Source organism: Perna viridis, chromosome 15, assembly GCF_037379345.1.
Source record: "Perna viridis isolate PV_CMFRI_1.1 ecotype Kerala chromosome 15, ASM3737934v1, whole genome shotgun sequence".
In the NCBI taxonomy this organism is placed as follows: Eukaryota; Metazoa; Mollusca; class Bivalvia; order Mytilida; family Mytilidae; genus Perna; species Perna viridis.
Genome location: NC_142459.1, coordinates 5,497,642 through 5,512,440, shown reverse-complemented (window position 1 = coordinate 5,512,440; position 14,799 = coordinate 5,497,642). Strand labels below are relative to the sequence as shown.

The 14,799-nt window shown below is 40.0% G+C and overlaps 1 protein-coding gene and 1 long non-coding RNA gene across 2 annotated transcripts; one reads left to right on the top strand and one right to left on the bottom strand.

Annotated features, from left to right (window-relative positions):
• The first annotated feature begins 269 nt into the window (after positions 1–269).
• LOC148596685 (uncharacterized) lies at positions 270–6,256 on the top strand. The gene is made up of 3 exons (XM_088563540.1): positions 270–428; positions 2,248–2,446; positions 5,238–6,256. Exons 1-3 carry the CDS (start codon positions 306–308, stop codon positions 6,206–6,208), a joined length of 1,293 nt encoding a protein of 430 aa, XP_088419666.1. The 5' UTR covers positions 270–305; the 3' UTR covers positions 6,209–6,256.
• Positions 6,257–7,637: 1,381 nt separating this feature from the next.
• On the bottom strand, positions 7,638–9,926 carry LOC148596684 (uncharacterized). The gene is made up of 2 exons (XR_015919087.1): positions 9,435–9,926; positions 7,638–8,762 (listed from the first exon to the last, which is right to left on the bottom strand). It is a non-coding gene; the product is annotated as an uncharacterized LOC148596684 (long non-coding RNA).
• Positions 9,927–14,799: the final 4,873 nt, after the last annotated feature.

The following is a 14,799-nucleotide window of genomic DNA, read 5'->3' as shown; positions in this document are numbered from 1 at the left end:
GTGCATTTTATATTCAATCATGCTTTTTACAGACGAACACCTATTATATACTAAAAGTTTATCTGTGGAAGGTAAAGTGAAAATTGAATTAGTAATGACGAAAAACAACAAAAATGTGAACACCCAAAGTAATGCATATTCATCAACAATGCTTTCAGTCGTGTAATAGGCTCGTCTGTCAAATTTAAGTTGTTTATTACCAATATCGTGGTAGCTGTACTCTAATATATGTCGATTAATCTTCGGTCAACGTTATTATCTCGCCCATTTTCTGGTAAAATTACTTTAATAAATACTTATCCAAAATGTCATTTTGTGTACTATATAAGATCGCCAAAACTACCAAGGACAGAGGAAACCGTTCAAACATGATTAGAAAAGCAGCATTGTTTTTCGTTATTTTAACCGTATCGTGTAATCTATCTAAGGTAGGTTTTTATAACATTTTCTTTAAATGTAGTGCTTTTTGAAAGAAAAAAAGCTTTTAGTTCATAATCAATTTAATGAAGTGCTTAACATCACGATAATCAATACATTATAAGACATATGAACTCCCTCTGCTGTGATGATGGCACTCTTCCTCCATGCAAGAATTGAAGACATGCATTTCTATTTGAAGGTACCTGTGCGGGTCCGGGTGTCAAAAGAATAGGCCTTCAGAGCGGAAAGCTTGTGAAAGGCGTCCAAATAGTGCTCAGAACATTTGCCCTGTCCACAAAGCAACTGGGATGGGTGGCCCATAATACGGAAAACCTGACCGCAAACCATAGTGGTGCAACGTGTTGAAAAAGATTCCACGTTCCTTGCACGTTCAAGAACCTTGCTGTGGTATTTGATAAAGTGGGAATCTTCACTTGCTCGACATTATTATTCTCTTTTATTTCCAGTGGAAATCAAAATTTGTCGACTCTATTATCAGTGTCCTATCCCATATTCATTTTATCACCCATTTCATGTTCATCGCATTTTCCATGATTCTTATCTGGAGGCCCCGTACAGGTCCGGGTGTTAAAAAAATAGGCCTGCAGCAGCGCTAAGCTTGTCGTATAAGGCGACAAAATAGTGCTCAGAACCTTAGCCGGGGGCTAGGGCGCTCTGCCCACAGAGCAACTGGGATGTGTGCCCCAGATGGAATGGGGTACCCCTGGCGTGTTACATGCTGGGGTTGTCAGGCTATAATACGGAAAACCTGACCGCAAACCATAGTGGTGCACCGTGTTTGGAAAGATGCCACGTCCTCACCCCGTGCAGGTCCGGGTGTCAAAAGAATAGGCATGCAGCAGCGCTACACTTGTCGTAAAAGGCGACTAAATAGTGCTCAGAAACCTAGCCAGGGGCTAGGCGCTCTGCCCACAGAGCAACTGGGATGTGTGCCCCGGGTGGTGGAATGGGGTACCCCTGGCATGTTACATGCTGGGGTTGTCAGGCTATAATACGGAAAACCTGACTGCAAACCATAGTGGTGCACCGTGTTGGGAAAGATGCCACGTTCCCCGCACGTTAAAGAATCCTGTTGTGGTATTCGATAGTAGTAGGAACCTTTGCGCTCCGCCACAGGAGGCTAAATTGCCCGACCTTACCCATCCCCCTTTTTTCTAGTGGCAATCAAAATTTGTCGACCCTATTATCCTTGTGACCCATCCTTTTTTTTATCATTTCATGTTCATTGTCTGAATATAGCTGAAATATTGCTGCTCGGACGTTAAACCCCAACAAACAAACGTTCCTCGCACGTAAAAGAACCCTGCTGGGGTATTTGATAGGAGTAGGAACCTTTGCGCTCCGCCACAGGAGGCTAAATTGCCCAACCTTACCCATCCCCCCTTTTTCCAGTGGCAATCAAAATTTGTCGACCCCTATTATCCTTGTGTCCCATCCTTTTTTTCATTTCATGTTCATTTAATCATCCATTTCATGTTCATCGTCTGAATATTGCTGAAATATTGCTGCTCGGACGTTAAACCCCAACAAACAAACAAAACAAACATGTTCATCGCTTTGATTAAGATGAAATATCACTGCTTGGGCATTAATCGCCCACAATCAATAAATCAATCTATATAAAATTGTTGATCTGAGATACATTGCTGTTTTCTTATTGTTATTCGAATGGATATTTTAGTGTTATTGTACATATTTAATCCGATTTTTTCCTACTGTTTGAAGATGGAAATAGTATTTATTTGTAAGAAAACTGTTGGATATCAGTTATAGTTGTATAGTTAAAAAATCCAATATTTTTTTCAGTCATCAAAGCATTATTTGGGTTATGACAGCTCAGATACGAACAGAATTAACTTGTACCCTACCAAGCTGACAGTGTATAAGAACAACCCTAGGTTGCTGGGAATTACGTACAAATTAACTGGAATGGAAAAATATCATCTTCTAGCAAGTGATAAAATAAGCGGTATTTGGTTTGTAGACGACCAACCAATCTTCCAATGTACGTATTGATACTAACATTTGTATCGTTAGCATGGAGGTTTTGTAAATGTATATTTGGTATTTATTCCTACAATCTGCAGAAGAGTTGCATTTGACCTACCAAAGTACAAAATAATCATTTCGATGCATTATTAAAAGCCCCGTGCAGGTCCGGTTGTTAAAAGAATAGGCCTGCAGCAGCGCTAAGCTTGTCGTAAAAGGCGACTAATTAGTGCTCAGAACCCTAGCCGGGGGCTAGGGTGCTCTGCCCAGAGAGTATGTTTGTTTGTTTGGGTTTAACGTCCGAACAGCAATATTTCAGTTATATTCAGACAATGAACATATAATGGATGATAAAATGAACATGAAATGAAAAAAAGGATGGGTCACAAGGATAATAGGGTCGACAAATTTAGATTGCCACTGGAAAAAGGGGAATGGGTAAGGTCGGGCAATTTAGCCTCTTGTGGCGGAGCGCAAAGGTTCCTACTCCTATCGAATACCACATCAGGGTTCTTTAACGTGCGAAGAACGTGGCATCTTTCCCAACACGGGGCACCACTATGGTTTGCGGTCAGGTTTTCCGTATTATAGCCTGACAACCCCAGCATGTAACACGCCAGGGGTACCCCATTCCACCACCAGGGGCACACATCCCAGTTGCTCTGTGGGCAGAGCGCCTAGCCCCCGGCTAGGTTTCTGAGCACTATTTAGTCGCCTTTTACGACAAGCTTAGCGCTGCTGCAGGGCTATTCTTTTAACACCCGGACCTGCACGGGGCGCCCAGAGAGTAACTGGGATGTGTGCCCCAGGTGGTGGAATGGGGTACCGCTGGCGTTTTACATGCTGGGGTTGTCAAGCTATAATACGGAAAACCAGACCGCAAACCATAGTGGTGCACCGTGTTGGGAAAGATGCCACATTCTTCGCACGTTAAAGAATCCTACTGTGGTATTCTCCCGGAGTAGGAACCATAGGGTTCCGCCACAGGAGGCTAAATTGCCCGACCTTACCCATCCCCCCTTTTTCCAGTAGCAAACAAAATTTGTCGACCCTATTATCCTTGTGACCCATCCTTTTTTTTTCATTTCATATCATTGTCTGAATATAGCTGCTCGGACGTTAAACCTCAACAAACAAACAAACAGGAGGCTAAATTGCCCGACCCTATTGTTCTTGTGTCCCATCCCTTTTTCATTTCATCATCATTTCGTGTTCATTTTATCATTAATTTCATGTTCATCGTGCCCCGTGTAGGTCCGGGTGTTAAAAGAATAGGCATGCAGCAGCCCTAAGCTTGTCGTAAAAGGCGACTAAAAAAGCTCAGAAACCTAGCCGGGGGTTAGGCGCTCTGCCCACAGAGCGACTGGGATGTGTGCCCCGGGTGGTGGAATGGGGTACCCCTGGCGTGTTACATGCTGGGGTTGTCAGGCTATAATACGGAAAACCTGACCGCAAACCATACTGGTGCACCGTGTTGGGAAAGATGCCACGTTCTTCGCACGTTAAAGAACCCTGCTGTGGTATTCGATAGAGTAGGAACCATTGCGCCCCGCCACAGGAGGCTAAATTGCCCGACCTTGCCCATCCCCCCTTTTTCCAGTAGTAATCAAAGTTTGTCGACCCTATTATCCTTGTGACCCATCCTTTTTTTTCATTTCATGTTCATTTTATCATCAATTTCATGTTCATTGTCTGAATATAGCTGAAATATTGCTGCTCGGACGTTAAACCCCAACAAACAAACAAACAAACATGTTCATCGTCTGAATATAGCTGAAATATTGCTGCTCGGACGTTAAACCCCAACAAACAAACAAACAAACAGGAGGCTAAATTGCCCGACCCTACCCACCTCTCCCTATTTCTAGTGGATATCAAAATTTTTCGACCCTATTGTCCTTGTGTCCCATCCCTTTTTCATGTTCATCGTCTTTATATAGCTGAAATATTGCTGGTCGGACGTTAATGTTTGTTTATTTGTTGGGGTTTAACGTCCGAGCAGCAATATTTCAGCTATATTCAGACAATGAACATGAAATGAAAAAAAAAGGATGGGTCACAAGGATAATAGGGTCGACAAATTTTGATTGCCACTGGAAAAAGGGGGGATGGGTAAGGTCGGGCAATTTAGCCTCCTGTGGCGAAGCGCAAAGGTTCCTACTCCTATCGGCATCTTTCCCAACACGGTGCACCACTATGGTTTGCGGTCAGGTTTTCCGTATTATAGCCTGACTACCCAGCATGCAACATGCCAGTGGTACCCCATTCCACCACCTGGGGCACACATCTCAGTTGCTCTGTGGGCAGAGCGCCTAGCCCCCGGCTAGATTTCTGAGCACTATGAAGTCGCCTTATACGAAAAGCTTAGCGCTGCTGCAGGCCTATTCTTTTAACACCCGGACCTGCACGGGGCGCTCGGACGTTAAACACCAACAAACAAACGGACAAACAAAAGTATGAAATTTGCAACTGCCGATATTATGCCGAATTTTTTTTAAAGTGATTTTGTATTAATACAGTACAAGTTAACTATGCAATTTTTCTCGTCGGATGATCTTTCAAGACGATTGGGGGAGTATTTTTTTTTTGCATCGCTTTACTCTGTAAAAACCTTATAATATTATGCATGCAATTAGTACTATAAATAGAACATCCTGAAAATATAAACAGCCAGTTAAACTTTGGTTTTGTGGTCTAATGTTTCACTATTTATTTACCTTTAATATTCCTTCATATTGCCACACATTCATTATACAAACTTTTTATTATGACCTGGGCTTTCATCAACTCCATTACTTTATTTTCAGCATCTTCATCCACTGGATTTCAGTTTCAAACCTCAACAAGGTTTTGGGGACATACTTGGTGTGAAAGTTACTTAGATTCAAATATTCCCAGAGTAGAACTTGCAAACAAAACTCTCAAACACGTCGCACATCTAGTGAGAGTTGATGACCCAGAGGTCAAAACAATGGTTGATTACAGGGTCGTCAAATATGAAGTTACGATTGATGGCAATGATGTTGTTTTCAAAATAGAAGATAAAAAAGATAAGGTAGATATAGCATTCGAAAAGCTACGATATAAAGTATACTATTTTGAAGAACATAATGAATTTTTAGTTAACGTTGAATATCCGCCACAATCTCTTTCATCAATTAACACAGTGGAAGTCGCGTTGGAAGGTTTAGTAACACCAGAAGGAGGAGATCCGGAACTGGTTAAGTCCATTTCATCTTGCAGTAATGGCAAATGTCGAAACTATAATGGGCATGTCCTATTGTATGACATCAGCAAATCGTTGCTTTCTTTTCAAGAAAATATATTTGTGTTAATTCCTGATGATGTTGTCAATAAAACTCAAGGACTTGTGACAATAGCAGTCGAATCGACAAATGCAATAGGGTCTAAATTTAAAGTTTCATTTGATGTTACAAGTCAACTTTTCTCTGAGATATATTCTATCAAACGGTTCCTTTTTTTTCCTACAATACTAGACCTCCAGGTCACTAAAGGAAATGGTGGTTATACCGTTGCCTGCCGCGCGCTTGGCACATACAATGTCATACACCATGGCATCAGATTAACTCATATATTTCCTGATGGACGGCTTGTTCATCTCACCGATTTCTACTCCACATTCGATGTGTACTCTACAACAAAATATTATACACTCCCCACCGACACCGATATTAAAGGAACATATATATGTTCTATAATGGAACACATGGCTAATACTTATCTTGATTTTGATACAAAATACTTTTACGTTATGTGAGATTAACCTAACGTCAGTGATTATGTTATCAATAAATGAAAGTCTGAATTTCCCTTGTTTCGTTTCATTTTGTTTAGTAGATATTAATAAATGAAATAGCTTCTTATTTTATTTTTTTTTGTGTCATGCATTCGGGTTTGAAATGATGAATAGGGTGATAAGTAAAGTTGTTCTAATAATTAATTGGGACCCGTGCCGGTCCGGGTGTTAAAAGAATAGGCCTACAGCAGCGCTAAGCTTGTCGTAAAGGGCGACTAAATAGTGCTCAGAACCCTAGCAGGGGGCTAGGGCGCTTTGCCCACAGACCAACTGAGATGTGTGCCCCAGGTGGTGGAATGGGGTACCCCTGGTGTGTTACATGCTGGGGTTGTCAGGCTATCATACGGAAAATCTGACCGCAAACCATAGTGTTGCACCGTGTTGGGAAAGATGCCACGTTAAAAAAAACCCTACTGTGGTATTCTCCCGGAGTAGGAACTATAGGGCTCCGCCACAGGAGGCTAAAGTGCCCGACCATACCCACCTCTCCCTATTTCCAGTGGCAATCAAAATTTGTCGACCCCATTGTCCTTGTGTCCCACCCCTTTTTCATTTCATCATTTCATGTTCATTTTATCATCAATTTCATGTTCATCGTCTGAATATAGCTGAAATATTGCTGCTCGGACGTTAAACCCCAACAAACAAACAAACAAAATAAATGTGAAAAATTACTTTTGTTTAGAGTTTTCAACCAATATTTTGAAATCTTAATAGATTTAAAGAAACTTTAAATTGCTGAAATGATCCTTATGATAGAGCCTTCACAAGTTAGTTTTCGGTCAATGTTGTCGGGCGACTTCTTGTTAGAATTATTACCCTTGGAAGGCGCAAATTTAACTAGGTGAACAATTCAGGCTCCCGAGACTATCTTGATTTTTCCAGTAAAAGAATAATTTCAACGTATGTGTATATTGGTGATTACATCTTTGGTATCAGTGTGAGGTTGTGATAGTAGCAGTAGTGACAGACCCTCTGGCGCTCTGCCCACAGAGCAACTGGGATGTGTGCCCCAGGTGGTGGAATGGGGTACCCCTGGCATGTTACATGCTGGGGTTGTCAGGCTATAATACGGAAAACCTGACCGCAAACCATAGTGGTGCACCGTGTTGGGAAAGATGCCACGTTCCTCGCACGTTAAAGAACCCTGCTGTGGTATTCGATAGGAGTAGGAACCTTTGCGCTCCGCCACAGGAGGCTAATTTGCCCGACCTTACCCATCCCCCTTTTTCCAGTGGCAATCAAAATTTGTCGACCCTATTATCCTTGTGACCCATCCTCTTTTTTCATTTCATGTTCATTTTATCATCCATTTCATGTTCATTGTGTGAATATAGCTGAAATATTGCTGCTCGGACGTTAAACCCCAACAAACAAACAAACAAACAAATAGGTGTTCTAGTGTTTAGTCTTTTATACATTTTTCCCAAATATATTTCCAAATGAACTTTGATTTCCTGGGCTAAAAGCATCGTTTGATACAATGTAAAACATTTTATCCTTTGAAAAGTTATTTAATTTGACATCAATGTCTACTACAAAATTATCAGGTTTATCCATCACTATGTCCGCAATCCAAGGTAAAAAACCAAATGCAAAGACATCTCCAATCCATAAAAAGGGCATCCATCTTGAGCCTGCTAACAATTTGACAGGAACATTGGGAGACATGATTACAGCAGAACCGATACAAAAAGGGGGATACGTATATGGACGGTAGTCTTTTCTTGTTATGAACCATTTACTTCTTGAATTCCTTACTGGCACAGCCTTTGCAAATACGTTGCATAAAAGCAGCTCCCTAGTATCCTTTTGTTTATAGTTCGACAAAAAATTAAGTAGAACCTGGACGTTTACTTTAACATCGTCATCCACATTCACGAAATATTTTGCCTGTCGACAGTTGTTAAGGATCCAATAAAAGGAAAATGTTAACTTATACGACAAATTTAAATAACTATCTTAGAAGTTGCCTTGTATGATATCCTTAATTTGTAAACTTTCACTGAGTATATTCGACTGATTGATTTCATCTGTTGGTTCTCCTAGAACAAAAACATGTTTTATACTAAATTGTTGATATGTATTTACAGAAGCCCAAGTTGACCGTATAGTATTCCTTCTTTCTGATGCTGAAGCTGCACTAATTATCAAAAACACAATATCATGCTCTTCTTTACAAGCACCAGTCGAGATTATTGTCTTATACTTGTGTTCATTTATAAGCGTGTTGTCTAAACGATACGATCTGTTTCGATAGAAGTGTTCAAAGTCAGCTGATTATTTTCTGTTTTTAAATAGTACAGAACTACGGTAAGGTCTGGTAATCCGTGGTGGCTTAAATGTCGGCAATATTGATCTATCAAGATGACGTCGGTAAAAACCTGTATTCAAAGAACCAACAAGCAAGTACGTCTTGATCTAAATATAGATTTTAGTTTCCGATTCATGGCTTCATAAAAATGGAGTGGTATGTGACTGTTAGGAAATAGATGAAGCGACCCAACGGCATGTACTGTAATAAATATACAAAAATTTAAATTTGTACTTGTCATCAAAAATAATGTACATGGATAAATAGTTGTAGCTTGTCGAAATAGATAATAACCTCTAATGTGCAGTTTGTTCAAAAGTTCATAGGATAAGTTGATGATTCAGAGCTTAATGTTGAATAAATATATAGTCATTCTATAGGGGATGATGGTGGGAGAATATCAGTTTTCCAAGTTTGACACATAATACAACTCAACCAACAGACAAGTCCTCTGAATTCTACAATGTTATAATCGAGCTTAAGATTCGAGAACATCGGAAAGAACTCTTTAGCCATAAAATTTCGTTATGTCTCAGGTCGATTGTTTTCGCCAAGATATTCATGTGTTCCTAATGGGTTCGATAACGGTGTCTTCTTGTGATATGTTTAGGTCATATTAAATTTCACCAAAACCTGTCAATGCTGAATACAAATGTTCTCATGATTTGTAAGAGTTGTGTCACTTACCCTGTCTACTTCCTGAGTATTAAATCAATTTGAAACAAAATGGTGTCTATAATGTGTATTGATGTGTATTACTGCAAGCAAGCTCAAACAAAATCATATCTGTTCGGGACATAAATTACCAATAAAAAAGCAGTAACTTTATCTTACTCTTTTCCATTTTATGTGAGTCGACTTTTCTATACTTACATTCAATTTTCAGACCAAATTTAAAGAACTTTCCATATGGAGTAGAATATCCAACAAAATTACATAAAATTGTGAACCAGAATTTAATATCTGACTACAACCACATCTCATTAAATTTTCGCCCGTCTTTACATATATCCGGTTTATTTACATTCATCCTGTTTTAAGCTTCTTATATAAATAGACAATAATTGTATGATATATGGTCTAAGTATCAAGTTCCGTTGTATGTAAGAATCAGTCAATGGTTGGTGTATCATTTTCCCCAATTTAGTCATTTTTGCCTAAAATACATTCAGTACAAGTACATCTAAAAAAAAAAACAAAAAGCTGTTTAAGTTTATCCTGAAGCATCTGTGATGTAGATATTTTTGACTGCTTATATAGGGAAAGAGTGCGGGAAAATTGTCCCGTCATTTTGCCGTAGTGCATTTCAACTAAATTTGTCTTATCAAGATCTCAAAAAGGCAAATTTAAGATTGATTGATTGATTGTTGGGGTTTAACGTCCGAGCAGCAATATTTCAGCTATATTCAGACGATGAACATGAAATGGATGATAAAATGAACATGAAATGATGATGAAATGAAAAATGGGATGGGACACAAGGACAGTAGGGTCGATAAATTTTGATTGCCACTAGAAAAAGGGAGGGATGGGTAAGGTCGGGCAATTTAGCCACCTGCGGCGGAGCGCAGTGGTTCCTACTCCTATCGAATACCACAGCAGAGTTCTTTAACGTGCGAGGAACGTGGCATCTTTCCCAACACGATGTACCACTATGGTTTGCGGTCAGGTTTTCCGTATTATAGCCTGACAACCCCAGCATGTAACACGCCAGGGGTACCCCATTCCACCACCTGGGGCACACATCCCAGTTCCTCTGTGGGCAGAGCGCCTAGCCCCCGGCTAGGTTTCTGAGCACTATTTAGTCGCCTTTTACGACAAGTTTAGCGTTGCTGCAGGTCTATTCTTTTGACACCCGGACCTGCACGGGGCGGCAATTTAAGGAACAATATGATGGTTATTTCTGGTGGTTATCAGGTATAATTAATTTGTTAATGCAATAAAATTTTTGGGTTTTTTCCTTCATGTGCCACACCTCATATACATTTTGCCTGATTCTTAGACAGAGAAGTACTTAATACGTTCTTCATAAATTTCATTTGTAATGTCGGTTATTTATACCACATGCCTGTCATGTATGAATTTATTACTATTATATATAATCAACATCTGATCATCAGTGTATTATTAGTGAATTACTATCTATGTTTATGTTTACAAGTACTTTCGTTAGCTCTCCTAAAAAGACTCAAATTTTCATTCTTTCTTTGACATTCAAATACAGGTATATAGCCACATACTGATTTATTTGAGTAAGAAATAATTTGTCTCTTGCTGGGGAAAGATGCCACTTTCCTCGCACGTAAAAAAACCCTGCCTGTCATGTATGTATTTATCTTAATTTAATGAATCACCCATTAAATTCGTTTATTGCATTACTACAATGTGTTATCGTTTATATGTTATCATTCAGTTGAAATTTGTAAACACCTAAGCGATATTCAAAAGCATTTTAAACGGTATAAGCGATTGCGTGCTTTTAAACCCATGCAAAGGTATATACTTTTCCTGCTTTCAAAGGAATTCTATTTATAAAGGGATGTTGTAAGTTCATCATTCACAGTTTGATATTGGAAGGAATACAATCGAAATCCCTTCCACCCAAAACCCTTTATTTCGATACCTTTTTCTGCTGTTTGGTTTCTTTTTCAGATAGAATAGTATCATCAGTAACCACAAAGCGTCACGACTTACCATTAAATGTGTGTCTAGAAAAAAGATTGTGTGCTTGCGGAATTTATCAACCGTCATACTGGTAGCCCGGTGATGACTTTATGATGGTTGCCCGTCAGTGAACATCAATATATTTATTTCATTCCTGCGTCAACATACAATGTGTTTGTTGACAAATTGATTTTGTTGAATTCATTAAAGTTATGACAATTTTCGCCAAGACCTATTGTTGAGTTGTTTATTTTAATATAAGCATAACTAAAATCAGTCGAATTCTTTTATTAGATCATAAAATGATTCAGTTGATCATATTTCAATTCTGTATTTTATGGTTTTGTTTAATATATGCAATAATATTATTATTTATAATCAACATCTGATCATCAGTGTATTATAAGTGAATTACTATCTAAGTTTATGTTTACAAGTACGTTCGTTAACGCCCCGTGCAGGTTGGGGTGTTAATTGTTTGTTTGTTTGTTAGGGTTTAACGTCCGAGCAGCAATATTTCAGCTATATTCAGACAATGAACATGAAATGGATGATAAAATGAACATGAAATGAAGAAAAAAAAGGATGGGTCACAAGGATAATAGGGTCGACAAATTTTGATTGCCACTGGAAAAAGGGGGATGGGTAAGGTAGGGCAATTTAGCCTACTGTGGCGGAGCGCAAAGGTTCCTACTCCTATCGAATACCACAGCAGGGTTCTTTAACGTGCGAGGAACGTGGCATCTTTCCCAACACGGTGCACCACTATGGTTTTCGGTCAGGTTTTCCGTATTATAGCCTGACAACCCCAGCATGTAACATGCCAGGGGTACCCCATTCCACCACCTGGGGCACACATCCCGGTTGCTCTGTGGGCAGAGCGCCTAGCCCCCGGCTAGGTTTCTGAGCACTATTTAGTCGCCTTTTACGACAAGCTTAGCGCTGCTGCAGGCCTATTCTTTTAACACCCGGACCAGCACGGGGCTCCTGTATGGTATAAGTTTCCCATTTATATTATATACAATTACCCATTGTCCCTATCCCCAATGATAATCATCTCCATTCCCCATAGAAAAATCACCATCCCCCATACAATCCCTATTTCATATTTCTTATCAAACATTTACATTGTCAAATTAAATTTTACACTTATTTTAAATTCTTCAACATTTAGCTGGTCTTTTTACTTATATTTAATATATTTCCCCATCCCCCATATACCATAGAATGGGAAGCTTTCCCTATACAAGTACTGTAACGGAAGTATTGTGTAATGTTGATGATGTAGAGTCCTCTACGTATTGTCATACTGTGTCGTCTTCTGTACCATCTATCTCTTGAAAAGGACCCTGCTGTGGTATTCTATTGGAGTTGGAACCTCTACGCTTCGCCACAGGAGGCTAAATTGACAACCCTACCCACCGCTCCCTATTTCTAGTGGCAATCAAAATTGTCGACCTTATTATCCTTGTGTCCCGTCCCATTTCATTTCATAGTCATTTTATGTATGTTCATTTTATCAACCATTTCATCTGTATCGCCTGAATATAGCTGAAATTTCGCTGCTTCGATGTTAAACACAAACAATTAATCAATTATTAAATTTTCAAGAAGGGCATATTCTTTGATGCATTAAAAGATGATATTTAGGGATGATTATTATTTTGATACTTCAACAAAGAGACTTCCAGAAGTGTAAGCCTAAGTTAAACATTGCATGTACACGATTACCATGCTAAATTGTACTTATATGGATCACTATAGAACTACTATGACACTGTTGGTGGAACAAATACTCTCTTTACACTGCTTGATGCTATCTGTCATTGCAGGCATTTACAGTACTGTTGAAGTATTATTGGTCGAAATTTTGTCCCTAAAAAAACGAAAATCCCATTGAAGTGTATACTAAAAACATGAAAAACACTGGTGTCTCTTCTCTATTCATGAATTTAAAGCACTTTTTATACCGTATTGATAACAAACAGAAAGGGCCCGTGCAGGTCCGGGTGTTAAAAAGAATAGGCCTGCAGCAGCGCTAAGCTTCTCGTATAAGGCGACTAAATAGTGCTCAGAAACCTAGCCGGGGGCTAGGCGCTCTGCCAACAGAGCAACTGGGATGTGTGCCCCAGGTGGTGGAATGGGGTACCCCTGATACTTCTTTTAAGCATAATCCTTTTTGATAATTAGCTAAATCGGGAACTGAAAACAAAAGCAAGTACCGAGATAAAGAGGAAAAATCTATCAAGTTACACTCAATATGTTCCAGACATCCCACTAAAAACTGAAATTTTCTACTACATGAAATACTTGCCTTTTATTAATAATTGCTGGCGTTGAAACTTATCCTGGGCCCTCGTCTACACCCAGTTGTAGCAGAGAACAATTAAATAATTGCTGGCGTTGAACCTAATCCTAGGCCCTCGTCTACACCCAGTTGTAGCAGAGAACAATTAAATAATTGCTGGCGTTGAACCTAATCCTAGGCCCTCGTCTACACCCAGTTGTAGCAGAGAACAATCAAATAATTGCTGGCGTTGAACCTAATCCTAGGCCCTCGTCTACACCCAGTTGTAGCAGAGAACAATTAAATAATTGCTGGCGTTGAACCTAATCCTGGGCCCTCGTCTACACCCGCCCCGTGCAGGTCCGGGTGTTAAAAGAATAGGCCTGCAGCAGCGCTAAGCTTGTCGTAGAAGGCGACTAAATAGTGCTCAGAAACCTAGCCGGGGGCTAGGCGCTCTGCCCACAGAGCAACTGGGATGTGTGCCCCAGGTGGTGGAATGGGGTACCCCTGGCGTGTTACATGCTGGGGTTGTCAGGCTATAATACGGAAAACCTGACCACAAACCATAGTGGTGCACCGTGTTGGGAAAGATGCCACGTTCCTTGCACGTTAAAGAACCCTGCTGTGGTATTCGATAGGAGTAGGAACCTTTGCGCTCCGCCACAGGAGGCTAAATTGCCCGACCTTACCCATCCCCCCTTTTTCCAGTGGCAATCAAAATTTGTCGACCCTATTATCCTTGTGTCCCATCCTCTTTTTTCATTTCATTTCCATTTATTCATCCGTTTCATGTTCATCGTCTGAATATAGCTGAAATATTGCTGCTCGGACGTTAAACCCCAACAAACAACAAACATCGTCTACACCCAGTTGTAGCAGAGAACAATTAAATAATTGCTGGCGTTGAACCTAATCCTAGGCCCTCGTCTACACCCAGTTGTAGCAGAGAACAACCAAATAATTGCTGGCGTTGAACCTAATCCTGGGCCCTCGTCTACAGCCAGTTGTAGCAGAGAACAATTAAATAATTGCTGGCGTTGAACCTAATCCTGGGCCCTCGTCTACACCCAGTTGTAGCAGAGAATCATTAAATAATTGCTGGCGTTGAACCTAATCCTGGGCCCTCGTCTACACCCAGTTGTAGCAGAGAATCATTAAATACAAGCTCCACTGCTTCCTCCAGCTTCAACCTAAGTCATTCTCAGATCCTGAGGAATTCTGTATCGTTTCTTCACTTGAACGTGCAAAGCATATTCAACCAAAACTTGAGCAAATATCAATTGAATA

Excerpts from the sequence above, each read along its gene's own strand:
- LOC148596685 (XM_088563540.1), top strand. The coding sequence starts at position 306 with ATGTCATTTTGTGTACTATATAAGATCGCCAAAACTACCAAGGACAGA. Across the intron at positions 429-2,247 it reads TATCGTGTAATCTATCTAAG|TCATCAAAGCATTATTTGGG; the intron begins GTAGGTTTTTAT and ends TATTTTTTTCAG. Across the intron at positions 2,447-5,237 it reads CGACCAACCAATCTTCCAAT|CATCTTCATCCACTGGATTT; the intron begins GTACGTATTGAT and ends CTTTATTTTCAG.